General features: G+C 36.6%; 1 protein-coding gene across 4 annotated transcripts; it reads right to left on the reverse strand.

The window, feature by feature from the left end:
* Positions 1-656: 656 nt before the first annotated feature.
* LOC141836463 (NAD(P)H-quinone oxidoreductase subunit O, chloroplastic) lies at positions 657-18,156 on the reverse strand. Of its 4 annotated transcripts, XM_074723956.1 has the most exons (7): positions 17,895-18,156; positions 14,986-15,041; positions 11,406-11,471; positions 11,179-11,220; positions 1,056-1,115; positions 842-898; positions 657-764 (listed from the first exon to the last, which is right to left on the reverse strand). In XM_074723956.1, exons 1-6 carry the CDS (start codon positions 18,109-18,111, stop codon positions 869-871), a joined length of 471 nt encoding a protein of 156 aa, XP_074580057.1. In that variant the 5' UTR covers positions 18,112-18,156; the 3' UTR covers positions 657-764; positions 842-868. The 4 variants fall into 4 exon arrangements, with proteins under 4 accessions (XP_074580057.1, XP_074580056.1, XP_074580058.1 ...); XM_074723955.1 differs by having other exon boundaries at positions 657-898; XM_074723957.1 differs by lacking the exon at positions 11,406-11,471 and having other exon boundaries at positions 657-898.
* Between the last annotated feature and the right edge of the window lie 8,821 nt (positions 18,157-26,977).

Here is a 26,977-nt window from a genome sequence, read left to right on the forward strand (position 1 = left end):
ATGTATATTAAAAAAATAATTTATAAATTTCTAAGTTAGTAAATTTATAAATCTCTAATTTCGGCCACCATAATATTTAAAAATTTTTTGAAATATTTTCTAACTGGGGCCGGTTAATTCAAAATACTCCCTATTCTTGGACCTGTGGGTTGGCAGCATATGCCTAAGCTTTGGGTTTGAAATCTAACTCCATGGACAATTGTTTTGGCTAATTCAATGCTATTAGGTTCGACTTGAAGTTTACTTGATTGAGCTTGAAGTTTGGTGGCCATTTAGATCAGAGTAATATGACCACGTTTTAGGGGCCTTTAGTCAAGTAAAGTTCGATAATTTGGCATGGATTTAAGTGACTTGTCAATACAAGTTGAGGGATGCCATTGATTCCAATAATACCAAATATCAAACACCATCTGATGTCATTTGACTTAGCCAAGGCCTCTTAGAAATTAATAAAAGTTTTCATTTCTTTTATATATTTTGTGATTTTTTTTAATCATCTCACCATCCATTAAATGTGACCGAAACCACAGCAGGAACCTGATTCAATCATAATCGTCAAGCACCTAGAAGAGAGCCCATTATAGTTCGGTCTTGCCATTCTGGGCTTAAGTTTCGGAGTGAAGCAATTTAAATTTAATGTAGTACGATGACGCAGATGAAGCCGCAATCTTAAGCTTAAGAAATTCAATGTGTCTAATGTACCAGCAATCTTAAGTTTTTACACATATACAGATGTTTGTGCCCATCAGAGATCTACACTGAACATAAAAGAAGACGACGCTGACAGAAGAACAGAAAATCTTTTACCTTCGCAAAGTTTTTCCATTTTTCGTCGCCATTGATACAAGATGCTAAGTCTCCACCGAGGTCATATTCTCTCATAATCGAGTTTCTCCGACTGCCAAGCAAGAGGAACAACACATGAATGAAAATGAAACCGAATTTATGACTTCAACCGTCTGCGCCTTGTTCAGTCGCACACTGTTGATTTCTTAACTAACTTGACGCAAAACAAGCATAAACATAAATTCAATAGCAATTCCAGAAATGTGTACCTTGATCAGCATGTATGTAGGTAGCCATGCTGGTGCAGTGGGAATGCCAACCCAAGCAATCTGTGGTACACCAAGGGTTGCATTAGCCTAAATTTCCCACCTGATTCTTCTTAAGTTAGACCCGAAAGAACAAGATCGCTCTAAGTTCAGCCAAGTGGTCAATCTTTACTTACTGCTGATAAAAGAAATATATATAATTTTAAAATATATATATATGATAGTAACCTACCACTGGTACTAAATTTTTTAAGATGTTCACAAAGATGCAACCATATATGTGATTTATCCATATATCCTAATAGAGACGACCATAAAGTGAACCTTAACAGAAACAAGTTAGTGTGAATGGTTTACCAACATCCAACCGTTGAGGTAAACTGCTTTTAAAAAAGATACGATGATGTTTTTCTTCAAACCCCCTATTTGCAGTCATTAAAGAAATAGGAAAAACAAACGAAATTTGACTCTTTATCTCCAAACAAAGCCAGAGAAGCTAAAACAAAGTATTAACTAATCTCGTATTCCATATCTTAAACAGGAATTTGGTAATTTATCACAAGAAGAACCAACCATATCCCAAAAAGCCATTGAGAAGATCCTCCAACATTATTGATACGTTAGGACACTTGAGTGGCAATGTTAAAGTTAGTAATATGTTATGGTTAGGTCAGAACTGATAGTAAAGTCTACTAGTTACTCGCTCGCTGGCTTGGACCTAGATTGGAGAAGTTCATTGCATCTTTTTCGCTTCCTTTTCTTTTTGCTCTTGACCTGAATTTATAAGTTAAAAATATTGTCTTTGGCACACTTTTATCGGTCTTGAGAGTGGTGCCCATCCAATATAAGAGCTCCATGTGGCCAGGGTGTCCAGTTTGATCAAACAAATCACTACAACAAACTCTAGTTGTTTGTCCAAGTTGACTATACAAATGACAATAATGATTTTAAAAGTGTGTATTAGCATCTCAACAATGTATGAGTTCCCCTTGTATCAAACTTTAAAAGCGTTTTCATAGAATTTGGTAGAAAATATCCCATCATTACCATCTGAGTTGTCCGCCCACTAATTCTCTTTCCTTTCTCACAGTAACCTTTCTATAAATAGTAGTGTCTTGGTTAAAAAAGAAAAAAAATTAGTCACCTTTTACCACAAAAGTGTTTTACTTGTCTCTTCTACTCTTCTACAACTCAGATCATCTCCGTGTTTATAGGTGTTTTCCTTCTCCATCGGTTAGTATTTGTTTAATAGTCTGTCATTTTTGTTGGAAAGATATCACGGAAAATAAGGAATCAAAATAATGTTGGAAAGAGACGATAAGGATTACTGAAGATAAGGAATAAAATTATAATCCTTCAAATTAGTTATGATTAATTATTTGGCTTTAATTATAGGGATTTTTTCCTAAGTTAGAGATCATAGAATTGTATATATATTTGTATCATTGTTCAATGAAGATATACAAATTTCTTCATAATTCTTTTCTAATTTCATTGATTTCATGGTATCAGAGCCACGTCCCAATCACACCAAGAGTTCAACCATGGATTCGTCAAATTCCCTTGGAACCATTGTTGCAACTTCAGATATGATCATTCTCTCTAGATGACTAACACAAACTGAATGGGTCAAATTTCATAGAATGATTTCAATCCATGCTTTTGGTGATTCGAGGAAAATGAAAAGTGGGTTATCTAACTAGTGAAACACCGATCCCAAAAACCAGTGACGCAACCTACAATGCATGGGAAGCCAAAAATTCCATTGTCATGGCTTGGTTGATTAATTCAATGGAGCCTCAAATTGCAAGGACTACCTATTCTACAAAAATGCTCAAGAAATCTTGAATGGTCCAAGAGATGTACTTGGATCTTCAAAACACATCCCAATGTTTTAAAATCCAATCAAATCTGCGGAACATGAAAAACGGATCAATATCAGTGACTGAGTATTACAATCGGCTGATGAATCTATGGCAAGAAATGGATCTGTTTTACACAATTCCATGGAAGTGTGCTGAGGATGAAGTGTTGTATAACAAGGTCCTTGAAAAAGATTGGATATTCGACTTTCTTCAAAGCCTCAACAAAGACTTCGATGAAGTACGAGGTCGCATCCTAGGAGTCAAACTCTTCCTTCACTCCGTGAAGTATTTTCTGAAGTTCGACGAGAAGAAAGCAGGAAGAAAGTTATGATGAAGCCTTTCACTCTCAACGTCGTAGAAGAGCAACTGCAAGGATCTGCCTTGGCAGCCACTCGACCACAATTCTATAAACGGAGAGAAAACAAACTGTGGTGTGAGCATTATGGGAAGCCAAATCACACCAAAGAAACTTGTTGGGACATTCATGGAAAACCACCGAATTGGAAGCTACAAAATCAAAGGATAGGCAAACCATCAGCCCATATAGTTGAATCCAGTGAGCTAAAGCACCTTTTACTCCTGAACAAATGGAGATTTTGAAGTTCATATTCCACAAAAACCAAAATTCTGAAATTTTGGACTCCACTCCTAAGGCTACAATCGCCCAACGAGGTAAATATCTCATCAACCTTATTATCACAAAGAAATGATAAAGATAAATGGATTGTTGATACCGGTGCATCTAACCACATGACGGGGCAATGCATAACTTTTTCACGTTACAAAATATGCATTGATAAAGTGAAAGTTTCAGTGGCAAATGGAAATACAATAACAGTGGCAAGGATTGGAGATGTTCTTGTTCAAGGACTTCAATTGAAATCTATCTTGCATGTTCCAAGTTTTCCAAAATACAATCTCTTATCTGTTAGCAAAATAACTAAAGATCAAGAATGTAAAGTAACATTTCTCTATGATCGTTGTATATTTCAGGATACATCTTCGGGGAAGATGATCGGCAATGCTGAAGAATGAGGAGGCCTCTACTATCTCGCTAGTTCTTCCCTACAACCAAAACCACCAGTTATTCTCTGTGTCTAGTTCAATAAATTTGAGGTACTCTTATGGCATAGACGTTTAGGACATCCAAGTTTTCAATATTTGAAGTACTTGTATCCAAAATTATTCCTTAATGATCCATCTTTTTTTCACTGTGAGTCATGCATCCTTGCTAAGCAAATCTGAACAAATTATCCAATGCACAATTATCAATCTTCTAAACCATTTCACCAAGTTCATAGTGATATTTGGGGGCAGCTAGGATGGAGGATTTAACGGACAAGAGATGGCTCATCATACTCATACCTGTTGGGTCTATCTCCTCAAACATAAATCTGATGTCGAGTATGTGTTTCCACAATTTCATAAAATGATAAGGAATTTATTCCAATGTAACATCCACATACTCCGCACAGATAATGGGGGAGAATACTTTGCTCACAACTTTAGGGATTACCTTCTTCAAAATGGCATTTTCATCAAAGCTTATGTCCATCTACACCTCAATAGAATGGGATTGCAGAACGGAAAAATCGTCATCTATTAGAAGTGGCAAGATCTCTCATGCTCACCAATTCTGTCCCTCATCACTTTTGAAGTGACTACATCTTAACCACAACCTACCTCATCAATAGGCTTCCATCAAAAGTCCTTAAATTCAGCACACCAATCAATTGTCTCCAAAAAGAATTCCCTCATATCCGTCATTTTAACTCTCCCACCATAAGTATTTGGGTGTCCAATGTTTGTACATGACAACAGTCCTACACGTGGGAAACTTTACCCAAAAGCTCTCAAATGCATCTTCATTGGCTACTCACCCACTCAAAAAGGATACAAGTACTACAATCCTATCATAAGAAAATTCTATGTGTCTTATGATGTTACATTCTTGGAGAATGAGTCCTATTCCAAAAATTATCTTCAAGGGGAGAATTCAAGGGAGGATAATCATTGGGATCCTTCAATCTTTTACCTATGTGACCCTTACTCATTGGGCCTCCCCCACCTCAACATCACATGATGTAATTGCAAAAATTATTCAAGAACCTTTGCAGCCTTTACAACAACAAAATGAAGCAATTCTTTATTCAAGGAGGCCCCGAGTTACTCAACAAGTCCAATCATCAGAACCGATGGCGGATCCACCACAAGATCCACAAGACAATGTTCCTATAGATGATCTAGACGTTCCCATTGCTCTGAGGAAAAAGACAAGGATGTTTACTAAACATCCAATTAAAAAGTATGTATCTTATGATCGGTTATCTAACAATCACAGGGCATTTATCTCTCAATGTGATCATGTGTAGATTCTTATAAATATATACGATGCCTTAAAAAATTCAAAGTGGAGGGATGTTGTTTTTGAAGAAATGAAAGCACTGAATGATAATGACACTTGAGAAATAGTCAATTTGCCCAAAGGAAAGAAGGTAGTAGGTTGTAAATGGATTTTTTCAATCAAAATAGGGTTTGAAGGCAAGATAGAGCGACACAAAGCACGTTTGGTGGCTTAGGGGTATACACAAACATATGGGCTTGACTATGAGGAAACATTTACACCCGTTGCAAAGCAAAATTCTATAAGGCGGTTTCTATCCATTACAGCAAACTTAGATTGGGAATTGCATCAATTAGATGTTTCAAATGCATTTCTAAATGGGACTCTTAATGAAGAAGTCTATATGAAAATACCCCCTAGGTTCGACAACAAGGAAACATCAAGATCAGTTTGCAAGTTGAAAAAGTCCCTATACGGATTAAAACAATCTCCTAGGATGTGGTTCATTCGATTCAGTATTGTCAGGAAAAGCTTTGGTACATACAAAGTCAAGTAGATCATTTTCTCTTCGTCAAACAGTCAAGAGTATAGCCGTCAATTTGGGTTAAACCCGCCAGGTTGGCCCCGCCCCGCCAAGTAATTTAGGCGGGTTGGGTTGAAATTTTATCAACACATTTTAAGATGGGTTGGCCTGCCTAGTCCCGCGACCCGCGTGGGTTGGCCCGCGGCGGGCTTGGGTTGGCCCGCGGGTTGATAAAGTTTATTTATTTATTTTAAATTTTAAACTAAAGTAGAAAACTCAATGAATTAGTAGGTTTGATCCATTTAAATTACAATTCAAGCTTAAAAATTATAATTCAAACTTAAAATTTTTAACTTAATCAATTTAAATTATAATTAAAATTTAAAATTTTTAATATTTTTAATATTTTTTTTATTTTTTAACAGACCCGCGGGTTGGCCCGCCTAACCCGCGGCCCGCCTTGAGTTGGGTTGGGTTGGAGATTTCGTAACCCGCCCAATTGGTGGGTTGGCCCGCCCCGCCCCACCACGCCATATGATGGGCCCGCTATGGGTTGGCCCGCCCCGCCGTGGGTTGGCCCGTTTGACGGCTCTAGTCAAGAGGTGGAAAGAAATCTATTTTGATTGTGTATGTTAATGATATAGTGATCACGGATGATGACAATAATGAGATCGCAAACCTCAAAGGATTGCTACAATTTGAATTCAAGGTAAAAGACCTTGGAAGACTTCGATATTTCCTTGGAATGGAAATAGTTAGAAACAAAACTGGGATTTCCATTTCTCAAAGTAAATATACCATCGATCTACTAAAAAAAATAGGAAAACTTGACTGTCGTCCAGCAAGTACTCCAATGGAAAAAAAATGAAAGCAACAAACTACAAAAGATAATGCTCCAATTGATAAAGAGAGATATCAATGTCTTGTTGGAAAACTAATCTATCTATCACTTACTAGACCTGATATTGCTTATAGAGTTATGATGTGTGTAGGGTATACATATGTTTCTTATGCTTTAATCGCACATCTTTCTGTATTTCACGATATTTCCTACGTTCATTGCATCCTTTATCTGTGCATTAGGCATGATTTTCTCCTTTTCCTAGTTCGGAGATCTGCTCATATTTTTATGTATTTGCAGGACGGAAATGGAGCGAAAAAGCTAAACGGAGAAGCGATTGAAGACAAGGCTAGATAGGGTCGTGCCTCCTAGGCACGGCCGTGTCTCACTCCTACAGGGAAGGGCATGGTCGTGCTTCACCAGAGGCAGAACCAGCCCCTGGCCGTGCCCACCAGGCACGGCCGTGTCTTGACAACAGAGGAGCAACTGCCAGGGGTCGTGCCAGACAGGCACAGTCGTGCCTTCGTTTCAGCCCACAGCCAGCGCATGGTCGTGCCTCACAGGCACGGTCGTGCCACATTCCCAGAACGTCGTTTGCCTGAGGCCGTGCCCCACAGGCACGGCCATGCCAAATCTCCAAGCCTCGTCTGCCCCTGGCCGTGCCCACCAGGCACGGCCATGCCACCTTCCCAGAGCTTCACCGTTCTATGGCCGTGCCCCCTAGGCACGGCCGTGCCAACTCCACAGAAGAGCGGCAGCACATGGCCGTGCCTCCCAGACACGGCCGTATGACGGGGGCGTGCCTGTCCATATAAATAGTCTTCTTAAGAGCCCTAAGAAAGGGGGAGACTTTGGGAGAGTTCCAAGGAGTGTTTTGAGCCACCGAAGCCACATTCCGGAGCAGGAATCGACGATCCATCCATCCGACCGGGATTACTCCATCACCTCCGTCCCACGTCAACGAGGAGAAAGCAAAGCGGAGAAGAAGACCTTCATCGATAAGTTTTATTTCCTTTCTAGGATTTAGAATATATTATTTCAAACCTTCTTCGAGTTGTATTCTCTCTGTTATGGAGTAGTTCCCTAGATTCTATGATTAGGAGGAATCGAGATGTATGGATGATTGATTTTGTGGATTTGTTATTACCATGTTCAGTGATATATATATACATGTTGCTTCATGGATTTGTACCTTGTGATTGATTGATGATATGTTTGTGAATGATATTGAATCTATGAGGGTAAGGATTTATTGTGGATTTGAGGATTCTTAGGATCGTATACCGGGGTGCCTTGTGACAGAGGGTTAACCTTTAACCGGACCTTCCGAGGAAATCTTTAGGCTACAATGAATCATTATGAGGGATATCTAATGGTTATTGATTGTTAGGGAGAGGTCCTTAAATGAATACCCTGTGACAGAGCGTAGGACATTGGTAGTATGCTGGGGCGACCGAGTGACAGCGGGAGAGTCATAACCAGGCTAACTGGTGTCATCTCAAACTGACAATCATAACACTAGAACACCATTGATTTATTCCGAGGATACCTGACGAGGTCTAATTGGATACATTTGTTAGAATCCCTGCAAATGTACATGTATTGAGGAATGGTAAAGGATCCATAGTCAATCAAACATAATCTCGAGGAATCTGAAATCCTAGGATCGTTTCCACATATCTGTCACACTCGATTTCTCTTTATTTGAGGTTTTAGGAGCTTGAACACTCTCTCTTCCCCACACAAATTCAACTTAAGTGATCTCTCCAATCTTATTGTACTAGTTTAGTGATCAATTCCACAGTCCCTGTGGATTCGATATCTTTATTACTTAACGACATTCCGTATACTTGTGGAACGCACATCATGTTAGCATACTTAGTCAATTTATGCATGCCCCCGCTGTGAGACATCAAATTGCAATGGACCAGATTCTTCGATATTTGCAAAGGGACTCTCCAGGGAAAGGTATACTGCTTAAGAAAAGTGATAATAGAACAATTGAAGGATTTGTCGATGCTAATTGGGTCGATTCGCTTGAAGATAGCAAGTCTACTACTGGATATTGCACTAAAGTTTAGGGCAATGGGGGAATGTTGTTACATGGCGCAGCAAGAAACAAACAATTGTTTCAAGTAGTGCAGAGGCTGTATATCGATCCATCGCATAAGGGATGTGTGAATTAATTTGGATTGAACAACTATTGTCAGACCTACATGTTCAATTTGAAGAGAAAATGAAGTTGCATAGGGACGGTAAGTCGGCCATAGCAGTGGTTCACAATCCTATTCAACATGATCGGATGAAGCATGTTCGTGTTGACAGAAACTTTATAAAATCTGAGATTGAACATGGGAAGATCCATCTTTGTTATGTGCCTTCAAAATCACAAGATGTTGAGCTTCTTACTAAATCGTTGCCAAAGAAAATGTGTCCAAGTTGGGAATGATCAATATCCATTCACTAACTTGAGGGGGAGTGTTGGAAAGAGATCACAAAAAATAAGGAATCAAAATAATGTTGGAAAGAGATGATAAGGATTACTGAAAATAAAGAATAAAATCATAATCCTTCAAATTAGTTATGATTAATTATTTGGCTTAATTATAGGGATTTTTTCCTAAGTTAGAGATCATAGAATTGTATATATATTTGTATCATTGTTCAATGAAGATATACATATTTCTTCATAATTCTTTTCTAATTTCATTGATAATGATAGACTCCAATTTCTTCCCAACACTAAATCCTCAAGCATATCCTCCATTAGGGACTCAAAAAGTTGTCTTAATGATCCGACGTTGAGCTATGATGTGTTCCTCACCACATGGTCAATGAGGACCTCCGAAATTTCTTCCTCAAGCCTAAAATCCCTCTGCTTTAGGAAATAGGATGACAAAGATATTAGATATAGATGAGTCATCACAAAGTTCTTAGCTAACTTGGAACTATCTTCGCTGTCATGCTTCCTAATTTGTTGGCTCGCCTCAATAGCACGGTATTACCAAGGGTTGCCAATGTTGGCATTGGAAGTCGGTATAACTATGACTTTTGATTTGGCTTTTTTGATTGAGACAAGGAAAATAAGGCTAGGACTTTAAGGTTTTCAATGGGTGAGGAAGAGAAAGTTTAAGGCTTATGATGGTTGGGGAAGGGTAAGCTAGCTCACTATACTTAAGTAGTAGCCTTCTCTTAAGGGGATTATTGTTTAAAATCTAATCCTATTGATCTTAGAGAGATAAAAAATTTATATTGTAGTAGCTACTTAGAGAGAACTAATAATTTATATCAAGAACTAAACTATAACACCCTATAACAAAATCCTTTCATGCAACTAAACCTATTTAATGTACCATTATAACTCTACACCTACAATACTAGTCCTAAAAATTATAATCTAATTTTATTATTTATTGATTTTATATATGATTTCTCACTTACTAGTAAGTCTAATAACAATACATAAATAATCTTGTATCATTCAATAATTTCAAAGAATAAAACCAATATGGTTTTACTAACTTGATAACAATATAATGTTATTGATAGTATGCTAATAAATTACATGATATTAGTATGCTGATATATTACATGATATTATTTTGATTAAAATTATCCATCATTTATCATGCAATATTTATAATCCATTATTTAGTTTAACATAATATGAATGCTTTTATGATTGAACATCTTTTGTTATCTCACACGTGAAATTAGTTTATCTTATTTTAATTTTTCCTATCTATTCTAATTTTGCCAACCTTACCATTCCATAATAGGTATTTAAATTTTTAACCATTTGATCCCCAAATCCATAGCAATATTGTTTTTGAGTTTTGACAACCATGTTTTTTCTCTAAAACAAATGAAGACTTAAAAGGATACTCAACATCTGTAATTTTACCGTCAAAGGCACTCCAAGATTATCATCCCAACCCTTTTAGTGACCTATCCTTTCCTTGATTTCTTTGAGCTCCATCAGAACAGTTTGTTGCCTAAAATCCATACTTAAGATAATCATTTCAAAACATGGTTGTTAGTTAGACTCTCCTATCTCAACAAATAATGAGAAAAAGATTCCTCGATAGCAATGCAATACGAACAAGCACTGTTATTACATTGAGCTAGTAGCTAATACATGCATAGTTAAGCTTTCTAGCAGTTGGGTCGTTAACATTGGGGTAGTGTATTTTGTCAACCATAAAGAAAGTTCCAAATGAGCTTAAAAGGAAACAAGTTCAATGATTTTTCAAATAAGCAAGACATACAGAATAAGTTGTAGTCTGTAGTAGTAGTTAAATAGCATAGACAAAACTAAATTCTGTAATACAACATAGAATCCAGTGACAGTAATCTTAATTTAGCAGAAAGTTAATCTTCTTATGAAGGAAAGTACAAACCAAACATGACTGGAGTGACTGGACAACTGGATAGCAAAATAAGTTTAAACCATTAAAAGCATGAGAAGGAATCATTTTAGCAAAGAAGCAAGTTTGTATGACCATCTTCTAATAATGAATAAAGAAATGAGATGAGAACTAGGGGTCACTTACAAGAGCATATTCTCCAGTCTCAAAAATTCGCAAGTCCAGAACCTGTAGGTATATAGGAAAGAACAAAAAGAAAAAAAGAAAAATTAGGAGAGCGAAAGGAGATTAGCAATAAATAAAGAAAAGAAGCAATTAACAGACATTAATGACACAGCTTAAAGCTTCCGACAAGAGGAAATAAGTATAAAAGATGGCAATATCAACCAACAGGTGTAGTGAATGAAAGGCACCTCCCCACGGTCTTCATATATGTAATCCAACCCTTTGTAATAAGGAGGATGGTCAACGGATAGATACTAAAATGGAAAATAAATGCCAATTAATGACCTGACAAAAAGCATTAAGCATGTAATGTAGAGAACAAGATAAACTATATGTGAAATGAGTTAGATGGTAATCACTATTAATGAAATTCTCACAACTGAAATTATCACAACGATTACAACAACACTAATAAATTCAATACTCAAACAAGTGAGTTCAATCCATTTTTGTTAAAAGGCTTGAGTGCACAAGGAAAGCAAAGAAAGCTCTGTTTAATCTAATTAAAAGTAATTTGCAATCAGAATAATCCTAGTGTTGTAATTTTACTTGAAATTCAATGATGGGATAAGATATGCCAAATAAAAAAGATTCATGGCTTGTTATTGCAGTGGTAAGATTTGAACCAAAAACATAATCAATGTTGAACTGAGGCAAGTCTCAACATCAACCAAGTGCATGAGACACTGGCACAAAATAAGCAATGCACTCATGTTTTAGAAGATATTTGATACATTCATGATTGTTTTAGATTGGTGAAGTTCTTAACTTAAAAGGATGTTGGAAATAAAAGGTACAAATAACATCTATTAAACTATCATTTTGCGATAGCCATTTGACCTCATGTTGATATTAATAACGTAATAAAGGTAAATATTCCAACCAAGTAATGAAATGCATTCATAGCCTCAAGATTGCAATTATGATAATTCGTCATCACTAAAGTGTCGATTAAAAAAAATTCAAATAGGAAAATTGCATTATTAGATTCATAATGGATCTCTCTTGACTTCCATGGGGATACAACAATGCAATGAATCAGGAGGCTTGGATAATCCACTATATGTGAAATGTCAAAGGCCCTACCAACAAATGTTACTTAGTAAACTTGCATAGTTCATGTCCAAATTAAGGAAAAAGGATAAATGGGCAGAACCATAGAATCTTTTAGAAATTTCTTCCACCCATGACACCGTTAAATACGTAGGAACTGAAAGAGATATTGGAGATTTCGTCTCCTTTGACATTTATGCAGTTAAATATTTTGATGAGTTGGGCAAAGCGAAGTTAGGTTTGTTATTATATGTGATATGTGTATTAAGTTTTGCAAGATCTACCACACATATAGTTTAACTTGGCATGGTCAAGGTTTTTGATGACTCGACAACTCAAGATCCATGGAGATCAAAGAAGGATAGCATGGACATCTGGGGACCATAGGACAAGGTCCATGGAAATGGGAGAAGGATGGCAGGGAATCTGAGGGATCATAGGACAAGGAGCATTGAAGCATAACAGAACCAAGGAGGTGAACTATGTAAGCGAAGGCATAAAGGATGACATGAGGAACGAATCAAGGGCTCGATACATTCAAGGGACAAGTAGATTAACAAGAGACCACAATGCTTGGAAAGAATCCACGAGAGATGTGAATGGAAGTCATGGGTAGATGACAACTTAGGCAAACTCAACCATAGATATGATCGAAGTCATAGTAGCTGGTCAATTGTGCTAAGATCCAATCGACTGGTGGCTGAGCAATTAACATTCTAAGTGTTTTGGAATTTATGTTTTGACAAGTCAATTGGTGAGAAAATCAATACCCCAAATGTTCCAAGTTTGTGATTTTGCAGTTAACTCATAATTAGGAATTAATCAATAGATAGTTGAATACCTCATGTTGGTCTATTTGGAGTATTATGGATTGGAGCAGTTAACTGATGACTTAGACTATTTGGCAATTGATTGTTTAGTCAACTAATGTTCTTTTGGCTGAGAACAGAATGAATTCTAGTCAACTGAAGTAATTGACTCAACACAGGCTATGTTAGGTTTTAATTTATTGATACTACAATGATTGATTCAAACGGAGCCAAAGATGGAAGGAGCAACGACAGGATTTAGATAAGATATTATAAATCACTGATGGATGATCATAGTCAACCACCGATGGTTGTCGCATCAATATAACGACATAATTCAAGAAGAAGGCTATAAAAGAAGCTCGAGGGGCTACAAAATTAAACAGCAATCAATTGCTATCAATGTCCATACTGCACAAATGCTTCAATTGTATTATTTTTCTTCTCATTTGTATTTCTTGTATTTGCTAAACTGCAAGAGAGTTCTCCACTTTCGATTCTATCGAGAAGGAGAAAATATAGAGGTGTTCTTGGGAGTAATCCACCTGACAAATCATAGATCATGCACTAAGAGTCAAGGGGATGCCAAACCAAGATAAATCACTGTGCTCTGATTTAATATTCTATTTTTTATTTCTACTATAATTTTTTTGAGAACTCTAACATTGCAAGAAAGTGGTATTCAACCCCTCTACCACACTAGTCACCCTATCTAGCAACATGGTCCAACAAGAGGTATTTATGAAAATCATGTCCATTGCAATTTTAAAAAGTATGCATCTAAAACCATCAAAGCCCCTTTTTCAATACTTTTAAGCTCCTTGGACTAATGCTAAGATTAGCTATGTTATCTGCTATTGTCCTATGGATTCTTGGGTTCATTTTACTGAGTGATTTAAACAATGAAGCAATTAGTAAATTTTAGAAAAGAAAACAAGAAACTAGTGCTGATTTTGTGAACATAGGATAAAGCTCTCAATCTTCAAGAGAAGGGACGAAAGAGTGACATAGAATAATAAGCATAAGAAAATCCATCGTCCCCAAACTACAAAGATTGGCATCTTGTGCTTTTATTCCGTAATATGAATTTCTGCTATGGTTTTTGAAATCTTTCTTTTTTAACTATTTTCTTTAAATTATAAATATGATTTTCCTTTTTCATTTTAAATACGTAGCCTACTTTGTCTAAAACAATAGAAAATTCAAGAAACTGCAAGGCAATAGTATTAATCCATCAACAGTTATCATAGCAAAGAAACTCTCTTAATAACAAACCATGTGACCTTGAGGTCATAAATTCGAATCGCGAAAATAGCCTCTTAAAAAATGCAAGGTAAAGTTGTGTACAATAGACCAATGTGGTTCGACCCTTCCCCAGGACCCTACATTTGACGAGAGTTTCGTGCACCAGGCTACCGTTTATAGAAATCCAAATACAGAATGCAGAATACAAAATGCAACTGTATTATCAAAGGTACAGAAACAAACACAATTATGCATACATATAAGAAAAAATGGCTAGAAAACACTTGGCATGAATAGGATGCAAATATATTGGTTATCTCAGTATACAATTGAAATAGCAAAAGATATAAATATTTGCTTTGGCTAGATAGCTGGTCAGAACAGCACTAAAATTCAGCATGAGACTCACACACTTATATACCATTTCCTTATTCCATAGAATATGCAAACCTAGATAATGGCAACCAAGTGTGCAATCACCAAACTACTAACTCACTCCATGGGTTAATGACAAGCTTAAGACATAGGATCGTGCTTTACGTAAATCAATCACTTGAGCAAGCACTTGTACCTCAGAATATTCATAACATGAAAGAAGATGATACATTGTAAGAAAACAGATAATATGATAGAGGAAGGGTGTATATAAGGATACTCTTACATTGATGCTACTTAGGTACTTCTCTTTGTCCACTCTTACAATCTGCCCCTTTTTCACTGCATAAAGGTGGTAATAAGCACCAAGCTCATCTCACTCTCCCATAAATGAAGCAGAATTTTAGCTACTCTTAAATAAAACAACGTGCACATCCATTTTCTCAAAACAATGTTGCAGCAAACACAAATATACTTTCTAAACAAAAAAAAGGGAATTAGTTGTAGTTCATATTTCATAGTATGGCTATCAGGAATGTAAACATGAAAAAGATTGATGTTGTGATGATAAAATGCAGTGTAGTTGTAGTGGGTATGTAAAGGTTGTTGTGGACTCTAGCTTTGTAGCTATAGTAGTAGGATGTAATGATTGCTCTATAAAGAGAGCAGCTTACATTGGAAAAAATCAATCAATATCAGTCTGCTCAACAAGGAATATTTTAGATGACCGAGTTCTCTCTTTAGACAATGAGTGTACAGTCAATATGGGTTGAATAAATGAGAGCACCTTGAGGAACTTGGTAGATAAATCTTCAGAAAGTGCATCCGATGATCTCATTACTGTGCACCAACACCCACGAACTCAATTGCAAATAAAGTTGTTGACAATTCGATTTCACAAGGAGAGGCCATTGTTACTCGTTCATAAACTCCTTTCTTCTCCTGCCCCAACCCAATAGCATGTCTACCATTGCATCACCTCCCTCATTAGAGTGGGTAATACGCATACCATAATAAACAATAAAATAAGATTTAAATGAAGCAAAGAATCCACCTAGGCAATCTTGTAGGATAAATGAGGGATAAAAGTGGCAGTAGGGTAGGCCTAACTAAGGTTGTGTTTCCTACAAGAGAAAGAAAGAGAGGGATAAAAAAGACAAAATGAGGACGGGAGACAATAATTAGATATTTCTTTAGAAGTAAAATGGGTCTGGGAAAGAAAATGAGGAGAAATTTTCATTTTACTTTTGCTAAAAGTTTGTTCAATCAAAATAGGTGAAAAGTATCATTGCAGCTGCTTCGATTGCGCTCATTGTCACATTTGGGTTCTTCACCTTCGACTACGAACCCACCTATTCCTTCAAATCATTATCCAATCTCTAAGTTTGAAAAAAAAAATGAAATATAATAGAAAAATTAACTTTCTCTCCTTATCCCTTTAAGGGCAAAACCATAAAGTACCAATTTTTTCTCCTCTTTAGTTTTTTTTCTCAAACCTACTTTCTTTCTTTAACTTTCCTTCTTTCTCTTTTCTCTCCTTAGGAACAGCATAATAGAGGCAATAATTCATATCCATATAAATGGTCCTACCCCTCGAACTCTTTCATAAGATGAAGATGAAGTGTGTAATTGATGTGCCACCATTTAAAAAAATAAAAAGCGACATGAAATCACAAAAGAGTTGAGAGTTCATATCTCTAATGTAAACACTAGTATACTCGAATCATTGGCTCAAGGAAATCAACCTCCTAGCTCGATTTTAACATATATTTGCAAGCATATGCAATCAACTCACTGTGGCTTGCATATGTGTATTTACATACAAATGATATTAGTTGCAGCTAAAAGATGTAATTAAAATAATTTTTAACACTATATGAAAAAAGTAATTCCCCCAACATCATGATATATAAATCTAAAATGTAACACTTAGCAATAAGAATAATATGCAATGCTCATGCTTTAAAAAAAACCACAATCGATACGAAAGTTACTTTTCTTTTTCACGGAGCATAATCACCATTGATTTTTATAATCATGATATTCCCCCATCCGCTCTTTGTCTAAGACAATTTAGATTCATTGGTTTCTATTATTTAAGTAAATAAATTTAGAGCTCCTTAGTTGTGATAGCTTAGTAGATTTTGAAGCTTTTCCAACTAAAATCAAAAACGGAACTAGCATATTTCATAACCTCTTTTCATCCTACCTGTCAAAAAAACATTCATTTGAAATCGTCATATAATTTTTAGTCGACTCTCATGTTTTCAACTTTTTGTATCAGTAAATTGCACAAACTATGTTAGTCGTAATTTCTAGTTATGTTCCTAAATATATTATGTTGGGTTGAACATATACTCTAACTCATTTTGGGCAACTCAATTGAATATTAAAACAATATGTATGTTTGACTATGGGATGTGGTCAAGCATTCCAATGTATCAAAAGGTGCATAGACTACTGCTTAAAGAAATGCCTACTAGAATGCAAAATCATGCTGGGTATTGTGGACAGCAGTTTGCACTGCCAAGAGCAAATAATTAACCTCAGATGGATTAGTATTAAAGGAAAAAATCCTATATCAGATTATTTGTATTATTTTCGTAATTGAGCATGGACGTGACAGTATGGAGATGCACAATGCTTGCCATTAGTGGCTTCCCAATACTTGCCACATGACCATCATGATCAGCATCGAGCAGATTATTTGTGTACTAGATTACTCTCAAGAAAACACAAGAACATGATAGGATCAAAAATATAATGATGGAGGATACATCCCATAATGAAACTTCTTGTTATGGTCAGATCTTTAGTAGCATCAAACATCAGCTAAGACTTGTAATCAGCATATGCTTTGGATCTCACTCTTAATGGCTTGAACTAATCCACCAGCAGTATCGTTATAAATCTTAAAGTATCGTGTAGATTGAAATCTTCCCTAGAGATTGCTCTAATTGACATGCATTTAGCAGACCGTCGCGGATGATGGTCTCAGGTTCAAAAGTCATCTGCTGAACTAGTCATCTTCATTTCCGTGGAGAAAGGTACTCATAACCACTCTAGTAACTAGCCATCTCCTAATTTCCCGAGGTTCTTCACGCAGGCGGAGAACATGCACATGCCCGCGATATGAACTAGTTGACATCTTGTGAGGTAGGGTTGGAGATGGAGAGAGAGAAAGGAGGAAGTTACTTGAATATACGGGCCTCTTGGGAGGAGACGGGGCAGGCGGCTGGGTCGCTTCGGTGGTGGTTTTGACAGGAGTCTCCTTGGGGGGATCGGCAGAGCTGAGGGCCTTGATCGGTTGCGGGCAATGCAGGCCGCCCCTCCGAGGCGATGCGGAGGGGTAGGCGAGGTCCAGGCGGCGACGGCCCAACAGAGGAGCGGAAGGAGAGAGGAGAGAAGACATGGTGGGCAGGGAGGAAGCCCTGGGGGCTGCTGGGGATATGATATTACGGCCGTTAGTTTGTTTTCGGTGTCCATTCCCTCCTTCGGATAATACGATAAGGATCACTGTGAAAGTTATCACTGTGAAAGTTAAGGAGCTTGAAGTTTTGACTAAAGACCAAGACTGAGCACGCTCTCAACGTATATCTGAATTAGTAAATAGAATTATAAAAAAAGATAAGAATTTAAATCTGGGCTACAAGTTATGATGAATTTTACTTTTTTTACATAAAAGATTAGAAGAAGGACTCAAAGATCAAGACTAGAAGCATAGAATAAATGTAAAATGATCCATGAAACATAATAGGAACTAATTTATGAAATTTAGATAGTTTGGATTTATACAACAATTTTAATTAAAATTGTTGTACAAACCTAGAGAATTAAAATAAGATTAAAAAATTACATTGAGAATCCAAAATACTATTTATTTTGATATTGTAGAATCATCTATAAAGGATTTTATGAAATAAAATAGGGCATTATTCCTCATTCAAGTTAACTCTTAAGTATAATAGACTTGAGGTATAACAAATTGCAAAAATATCCCAATAGAAAATAATACTTAAAACATGTGTACCACTCTCCTTTAAGATGGTGTGTGTATACTTGTCATACTCATCTTGTATATAAAAGAATAAACTAAGCTACTATATTAGTCCTTAGTACATTTGTCTACTAATTGATTCATTGAATTTGTTAGGACTCATGCGAGCTAAAGGGGATGAATAATTTTGATCGCGTCGATAGATTGTGCAACGGAAACTTGAAAGTAATTCAACGCACTACAATGCAAACACGATCGTTTTACTTAATTCACTGTCTCCCAATGTAACTATGCCTAAAGTCTAGTCCTAACAACTACCACCATTAATATTTCTCCTTTTCGAATATCTTCTAGAAGTGGAGAAATCTCTTAAAAATTTGTAGTTACAAAGCAACACAATAAGAATACAAGACACAAATAGAAATGAAGGTTTTACACTTTACAATTGAGAAACTTTACTTTAGATGTTTGCTTGTCAATTTGAATTACCTCTTGATGGTGGAAAATGCAGCACTACTTTGTCTCCAACCCCTCAAGAATCGGCTCTTTCAAATCATCTCTAAACTCTCTTTTAAAGGTTGTTACTGAAGTTGATTTCCACCTAGTAGTCGATTGTTAGACTTCACCAATCGACTATCATGTCAAATTCGACCGTTTAAACTTGCAAAATGATTCTTTCTTGACCTATTTGACCACCATCAGTTGACTAATTATGAATAGTCAAATCGAACAATTAATTTCATAATATTATGTTCGTTGCTATAGTGTCAATAGTTAATTGCTAGGTTCTAACAATCAACTGTTATTATAGCAAAATACTGTAGCAGTTATTACTGTAGAAAATCTGAAAGTTGTTATAGTAAACTCTAAAGTTATTGTAGCAACCTTCAAAGTTACTATAGTAAATTATAAAAATACCTCAAATTCTAATTTTAAAATTTAGAGTTTATCGATTGATCGATATACCTTATCGATAGACTAATACTCATATTTTAGCCTTACCAAGATTGAATTCTTATCTTGTCTAATATTCGATTAACCTCAACCTATCAAAATGAAGGAAGCATAAGAGGAGAAAACAAAAGCAACAAAACTAGTTCGAGGTCAACTTAGATTAAATTTGAGTTGACTAGATTCGAGTGTCCGGACGTTACTCTAGGTGCCCAGATGGTCCAGGCGCCCTGGATGGTCTAGGCACCTAGATTAAAAAGAATCAACCCCGATAAAGATCGAAGAGATCGAATCAGATCTAGACACCCAAATAAGAATCTAGGCGCCCGGAAGAGTCTATATAAGGGTCTAAACATGTACCACAAGGAAGACATCTAACTTTCCATACTCTTCATCCTACAGTGCTATTGAACGCGAACAGATCCTACTCATGCGACCGGGGAAGCTCTAAAAAGGGTGCGCTACCCTCAAGATTTTCAGATTGACTATCTCGAGAGTTTGTTATTACATTTTAGTCTTACAATTTGTGTTTTCATTTGTATATATTTTGTATTGTAAAATAGGTTTCTCCGCCTCCGTACAAAGGTCCAGAAAGGAGATCATTAGTAGGCGAGCATCTTCTCATGCATAGGCCTTGGATGTACTAATCCTAGGGGGTTAGAAACTAAGTAAATCTGTGAGTCTCCTGTGTCTTTATTTAATATCATTGTCAGTCTTTGTGTTAGTAACGAACGAACGATAAAAGTGCTATTCACCCCCTTCTAGCGCACTCATTTGTCCTATAGCTACAATCAAGGCATCATCCTAGCGAACTATCGCTACTAAACTTTCTCCTTCTCGGACACCTTCTGGAGACGGAGAAGCCTCTTACAATCCTATTTTTACAACGCAACACATAATGAAACAAAGATACAAATACAAATGAAAACTTTGCTTTGGATATTTTCTTGTTACTTTGGATTGCCTCTTGATTATAGGAAATGTAGCAACACTATCTTCAAACCCTCAAGAACTGACGTGTTCAACTTCTTCGAAACCCTCTTTTATAGGGTTGTTGTCAAGTTGATTTCCACCTATTAGTTGATTGTTGTCTCCCATCAATTGACTATTGTAGAGGTTTGACTGTTGACTCAACCATTGAACGAGTATTAACTTCCGATCTACTGTTGAAATTTGTTGGTGTAGGGAACACCAGATGATCGAACCTTAGTTTTGATAATGGCAAGAGATTTAAGTTAAGTGTATGATGATTACTAATGAGCTGATCTAAGTATGCAGGGAGCACATAAAAGTCCTAATTGAGGCTAGGCACAATCAAGTCCTAGTGGAAACTAGGTAATGGAAGTCTTGGCTAGAGGCTAGGCAATGGAAGTCCTGGCTGGAGGCTAGGCATTGGAAGTCCTAGTCTAGAGGACTAGGCAGGAAGTCTTAGCGGATCAAGTGCACCAGGTGGAAGTCTAGGTAGGTTAGGTGGACCAGATGTCTAATAGTGGAAATCCAAGTAGGTCAAGTAGACCAGATGTCTGGCAGTGGAAGTCTAAGCAAGTCAGGTGGACCAGATATCTAACAAGAAATCTTGGGAGTCAAGGATCGAGGATAAGTAGAAGGTCCAATAAGTCTGAAGGACTTGGTTGACAAACAAGTAAATTCTCCCGAGTGGAGTGGGTAATGTTGGTGCAGTCTTGCCCCAAGTATAATTGGATTTTAATGTTTGACTAAAATGAGTTTAAGTTAGGCAATGTTGATGATCTAACTTGTGTGAATTGAGTTCAAAAAAAAAAAAAAAAAAAAAAAAAAAAAAAAAAAAAAAAAAAAAAAAAAAAAAAAAAAAAAAAAAAAAAAAAAAAAAAAAAAAAAAAAAAAAAAAAAAAAAAAAAAAAAAAAAAAAAAAAAAAAAAAAAAAAAAAAAAAAAAAAAAAAAAAAAAAAAAAAAAAAAAAAAAAAAAAAAAAAAAAAAAAAAACAAAGAAAAAAAACAAAGAAAGAAAGAAAGAAAGAAAGAAAGAAAGAAAGAAAGAAAGAAAGAAAGAAAAAAAAAAAAAAAAAAAAAAAAAAAAAAAAAAAAAAAAAAAAAAAAAAAAAAAAAAAAAAAAAAAAAAAAAAAAAAAAAAAAAAAAAAAAAAAAAAAAAAAAAAAAAAAAAAAAAAGGAAGCTTAAGTACCAGGCATTATTCCAGACCCCCTGGCTGGCCTAAACCTCCTGCATGATATTTAATTTTCTCATTATCTCCAACCATGTTGACTAAGCCTATTATTGAGTTGTTTCTCGAGTATAAGTTGTTCAAATAACTTCTCACAATTATGAGTATGGTTGACCAATGTCAACTCTAACCAAGTCTAATTTATACTTGGTTGTCTCTACTCAAGTGTTGTCACCGTGCCAGAGCACTTAACATTTCACTTATTTGGGTCAATTGGGCACATGACTTCCAAATTGGGTCTTTCTAATTGAAAGTCTCAAAATTAACCCAATTAGAAATCTGACCCAATTAGATTAATTGGTCTTCCAATGAAATTCAATTAATTCATGAACAATCCAATGAATTTGATCCATGTACCCAATAATTGATCACTGCCAAATTACAAAAAATTTAGAATCCAATGGGCTTAATTGAGCATAATTGAACAACTCAATTAATTTGATCAATATGTAAATGAAACTGATTCATTTACATATGATGGTTGGGATCTGATGGTTAGCTTTACAGGTTAAGACTCTCATATTTGGGTTCGAATCCTAGCAGTCACACACCTAGCCTTTTTACTTTGCCCAAATTTTAATTGAGCTGAATAACCCAATTAATTTGATCAATATGTAAATAAAACTGATTCATTTACATATGATGGTTAGGATCTGATGGTTAGCTTTACAGGTTAAGACTCTCATATTTGGGTTCAAATCCTAGCAGTCACACACCTAGCCTTTTTACTTTGCCCAAATTTTAATTGAGCTGATCCAAAAATGACCCAATTAAAAGTTCTACCAAACCATCAAGAATCTAAAAGCCCATTGAAAATCACTAATTTGGGCTGATCCACATTGATCTTAATTGGGCACAACCCAATTAAAAGCAATTTTGACGCTGGCGTTGTGGTTTTTTTTAATCAAAGCCTATTTTTTTTCTCTTCTCTTTTCCCTAAAAGCACGCTGCCAATGTTTGCCCAAACCACCGAACTCTTCATTCACTGTTCGTTCCCAAAAAAAAAAATTTCTTGTCTTGTGCCCTAATCTTCTTCTGCCTGCTGCTTGTACCAATCTCGTCGATGTCGATGCCTACCTCGCCGACACCAACCTCGCCGGCGCCAGGGACTACTCCTGCCTTGCTGCCGAAGACAAAGTCAACGCTCATGAGCGTGGCTTCCTACCAACGCTAGTCGCCAGCATGTTGCCTCCCTCCAACGCCAGCCGCCAGCTCCAAGCTAGCCTCGCTCGCATCAAGGGGACACGTTGCTGGCTATGGACAACACCTGTGCGCTACCGCGGGCGGCTGATTTCGTGTCTTCGACCAAGAACAGTGACGGGCCAAACAGAAAAATCATCGCACGGCGTCACGCGTGACTGGATGCCACGCTTGTGAAGTGCTATTCTTGCGCGTTGCCGGCCAAAACAGAGATGGAAGAACAGAAAAATCGCGGGCAGCGCCTGTGCGCTGCCGCTTGGGACGTCGGCCAGAACAGGTAAACAATACAACAGAATTGCTCTAATACCAATGTAAACATGTATCTGTTGTAGCGAGAAAACCCGGTTGAGATTGCTCACGTCGAAGGAACGATCACCAAAGGGAAAGCTCCTTATGTTCCATAAACCAAATCCGCTGTTTCTGGTGTTCACAGATCTTCTCCGGCAGCGTCGCTTCTCTCAACTTGGACGCACACACACACAACGCAGGTATCACCTCTCGCACTTGTTTCAGGGCTTTCCTCTCCCTATTAATAGAGATAGGTCGTATCCTCCACGGAGTGCAGAACGTGCACTCCGTGGCGTGCATTATGGGCAGGCTATTACGAAAACTGCCAACAGGTTTTGCACAATTAAATACACTTACAGATCTACATATATGTCTAGGAAGGACTGTAGAAAACTACCAAATTCAGAATCACATAACTCTAAAACAAATAGTACAAATGGTAGAACAATGAACTTAAAATATCTTAAGAGAAACACTGATTTTTTGAAAGATACTTAGGACTCGCTAAACAGAAGATTTAGCCAACTTAATCTACTTACACTGCCAAAGAAAAAGATTTTCTTATTCTAGCCAAATTAATAGAAGAAAATAAACCAAGAAATTTTGAATTACAATCTAAAGACCTACTTGTGCAAGTAAAAGAATTCTTAGAAAAATCTAAACAACAATTATTTGAAAACTTTAAGACAATACATAATATTTTGGAAGAACTAAAATATAAATAAACAAACTTCAGTATGAAAATACACACTATGAAGAAGCTCTAAATTTTACACAACAATATTCTAAAACTAAAGAAGATGGTTATTATAAGGTATACTTTCCAGGAAAAGGAGATCAAATCTTAACACAACAAAATAATACTATAATAGTACTACTAACCTCATCACACGCCATCGTATAACTTTATTAGAAAATAAACTATTACATTTAGAAACACAAGTACAAAAGAATAATTAAACAACTTAGTGGAAGAATAGTATAGACCTTTTAACAAAAGACTTAAGTAAGCGATCAACATGAAATATTATTCCCAAAAGATAGCCAAAAATATATTCCTTTTTGACTTATACCAAATGAGCCTTACACCACCAACGCAAACCCAAATTGAAACATTTATTGGTCCTTCTAGAACTATTAGGGGCCCTCAACAAAATATAACATCCTAGTTAGACAACTTGTTAGCTAGAAGACCTAGTACTTCTAGTCACCAATTAGAAACAATAATAGATGTAGAAAGAAATTTGGAACTTTTTTCAAATGCATAAAATGAATGCTTTAAATCTAAGATATTTGTATAGCCATGGAGCCCTATCTTTCACTACTTCTGTTTTTCGACACCATAGAACTGAAGCACTATATCTTCTGGATGGAGTAAAAGAAAGACTCACTCACTCACCCTTATGATAGAAGAATCTGCTAGAGCACTCACTGCTTGAAGACACAATGATATACACTTAGGTTTAATTGTTCTAGGATTATGGGGCTTAACAAGAAAAAGAGTAGGACATAAAGTATTAATAGTTTTATATGACTCTAGATTTTCAGACAGAGAAAAGACAATCATAAGATTAATTGAAATAGACATGAATAATAATGTAGGAATAAATAATGTAGGAATAACATACATCTGCCCTAACTTTAATATGACAATACCATACTTTATTAAACATATCAAAATTATGATACAAGCTAAAGGTAATGGAGATTTTTAGAGAAATAATATTCAATTAGACATTATATTTTTTAAAAAATAATGAATAATATTAATAACAATTTTAAAACAAATATACAAGGCATGATTGAAACTTTAACAATAAAAGAAATTGATTTCCTTAAACCAAGAGAATTTGATTCCGAAACACTAGTAGGATTAGAATGAGCTGTCAACTTAGAACCTCAGAATCCCACACTTAAACCCAATGACTCTATTATGTATAACGATAGACATGAAAATCTCACAGTAAGATTTAATGGTTATAATCCTTCTACTTTTCAACATATAGAAGAAGAAGAGGATACTTTAAACATAATGAATATAGAAGACATATATATATATATATATATATATATATATACGATAATGATCTACCGCGCGACTTCTATGCGCGAAGGTTGCGCGATTCCGACCTGGCATCCGCGTGGTTCCGCGCGGCGTGGCTGCCAGCGTGGCGAAGCGAGAACAGCAAAAATTTCGTCCGAAATTTATTCGTGAAATTTCTTCGCGCCGAGCTCGTCCCGCTCTGACCTCAAAGTCCCGCTCCCTGCTCTAATCTCGTCTCTCTCTCGCCGCTTTGCTCGCTCTCTCTGCCATCGCGTCCGCGCTCTCCTCGCCGTCCGCGCTCTCGTCGGCGTCTTGAACGAGTCCGGCCATCGCGTCCGCGCTCTCCTCGCCGTCCGCGCTCTTGTCGGCGTCTTGAACGAGTCCGGCCATCGCGTCCGCGCTCTCCTCGCCGTCCGCGCTCTCCTCGGCGTCTTGAACGAGTCCGGCCATCGCGTCCGCGCTCTCCTCGCCGTCTTGCACGAGTCCGGCCATCTTGAACGAGTCCGACCGTCCGCGCTCTCCTCGCCGTCGTCGCTGCTGTGCTCAGAGGGCTCTGCTCAGAGCCCTCCTCGTCGTCGTTGCTGCTGCGCTCAGAGGGCTCTCTTCTTCTCGTCATATTGAACGAAGTAGCGGCACTTCCGGATTGCGCGTCCGGTTCGGTCCTCGCCGTCTTGAACGAAGCTGCTCTGTTCTACTCTGCTCGCCATAGGCCGTTGTTCTGGCCGGCGTCGGCAGAGGTTAGGGTTTAGAGACCGGAAAATTATTTAACAATGCTGGTGATTTTATTTAACAATGTCATCTGACTGCTTTTCTTCCTCTATTGCCCGACTCAGCTCAGCCCCAAGTAACTGTTCCCTCTACTCTGCTCGCCATCGCCCGTTGCTCTGCCCACCGTTGCCTCAGGTTAGGGTTTACGAAGTGTATTATCTTCACAGCATAATACCACCATTATTTGCTCTTATTCCTATCATAATGACACCATTAATTGGTAGGTTAATTGTTTAGTCTAATTGTTGTTGATATTGGTGAGAATTTTTTAGAACTCAACCAATTTTATTAGTTCTGAAATACTTACTGCATGCGTCAATTTTGAAACTGTGCCTATGTCTATTGGTCTTTTGATGTATTTCTTTATCTTTAAATGTATTCAATATTATATTTCATTATTGAGATAATCACTATATGGCTATACATGTTCTCATGATAAAGCCCTAACATAGAGATAGCATGATAAAGCCTTAACATAGATATAGCAATGTTAGAGTAGACTTAATTCCTGATAAACTCAATTTTAATATACTCGCCTCTCAAATTGGTATGTCAAGCATGTGACATGAATTGGAAATGTCAAGTAAGTATCACCACAAGAGGAACATAATATTGACACCTAGGTAAAACAAAACTATTGGAGAAGAGAACCATTTGAAGATATATAACACTACTTGATCCTTTGCTAGACTTACCAAAATAAGAAGAAAAATGGTTAATCATTTCATGTCTCAACTTTCAACAATGCTTTAGCCATTCTATGAATTTGATTTAGAAGATTTTTATGGTTATATGCAGAGTTTCACTTCATTTAAATTTGACATTCTCCTA

The sequence above is a fragment of the Curcuma longa genome, chromosome 10, assembly GCF_044706935.1.
Source record: "Curcuma longa cultivar G26 ecotype Majalengka, Jawa Barat chromosome 10, ITB_CL_G26_1.1, whole genome shotgun sequence".
Lineage (NCBI taxonomy): Eukaryota > Viridiplantae > Streptophyta > Magnoliopsida > Zingiberales > Zingiberaceae > Curcuma > Curcuma longa.

Coding starts and splice junctions, on each gene's coding strand:
- LOC141836463 (XM_074723956.1), bottom strand. CDS start 18,111: ATGTCTTCTCTCCTCTCTCCTTCCGCTCCTCTGTTGGGCCGTCGCCGC. Junction 1,116..11,178: donor AGACTGGAGAATATGCTCTT/GTAAGTGACCCC, acceptor GGTGTACCACAG/ATTGCTTGGGTTGGCATTCC. Junction 899..1,055: donor CTACATACATGCTGATCAAG/GTACACATTTCT, acceptor CTTGCTTGGCAG/TCGGAGAAACTCGATTATGA.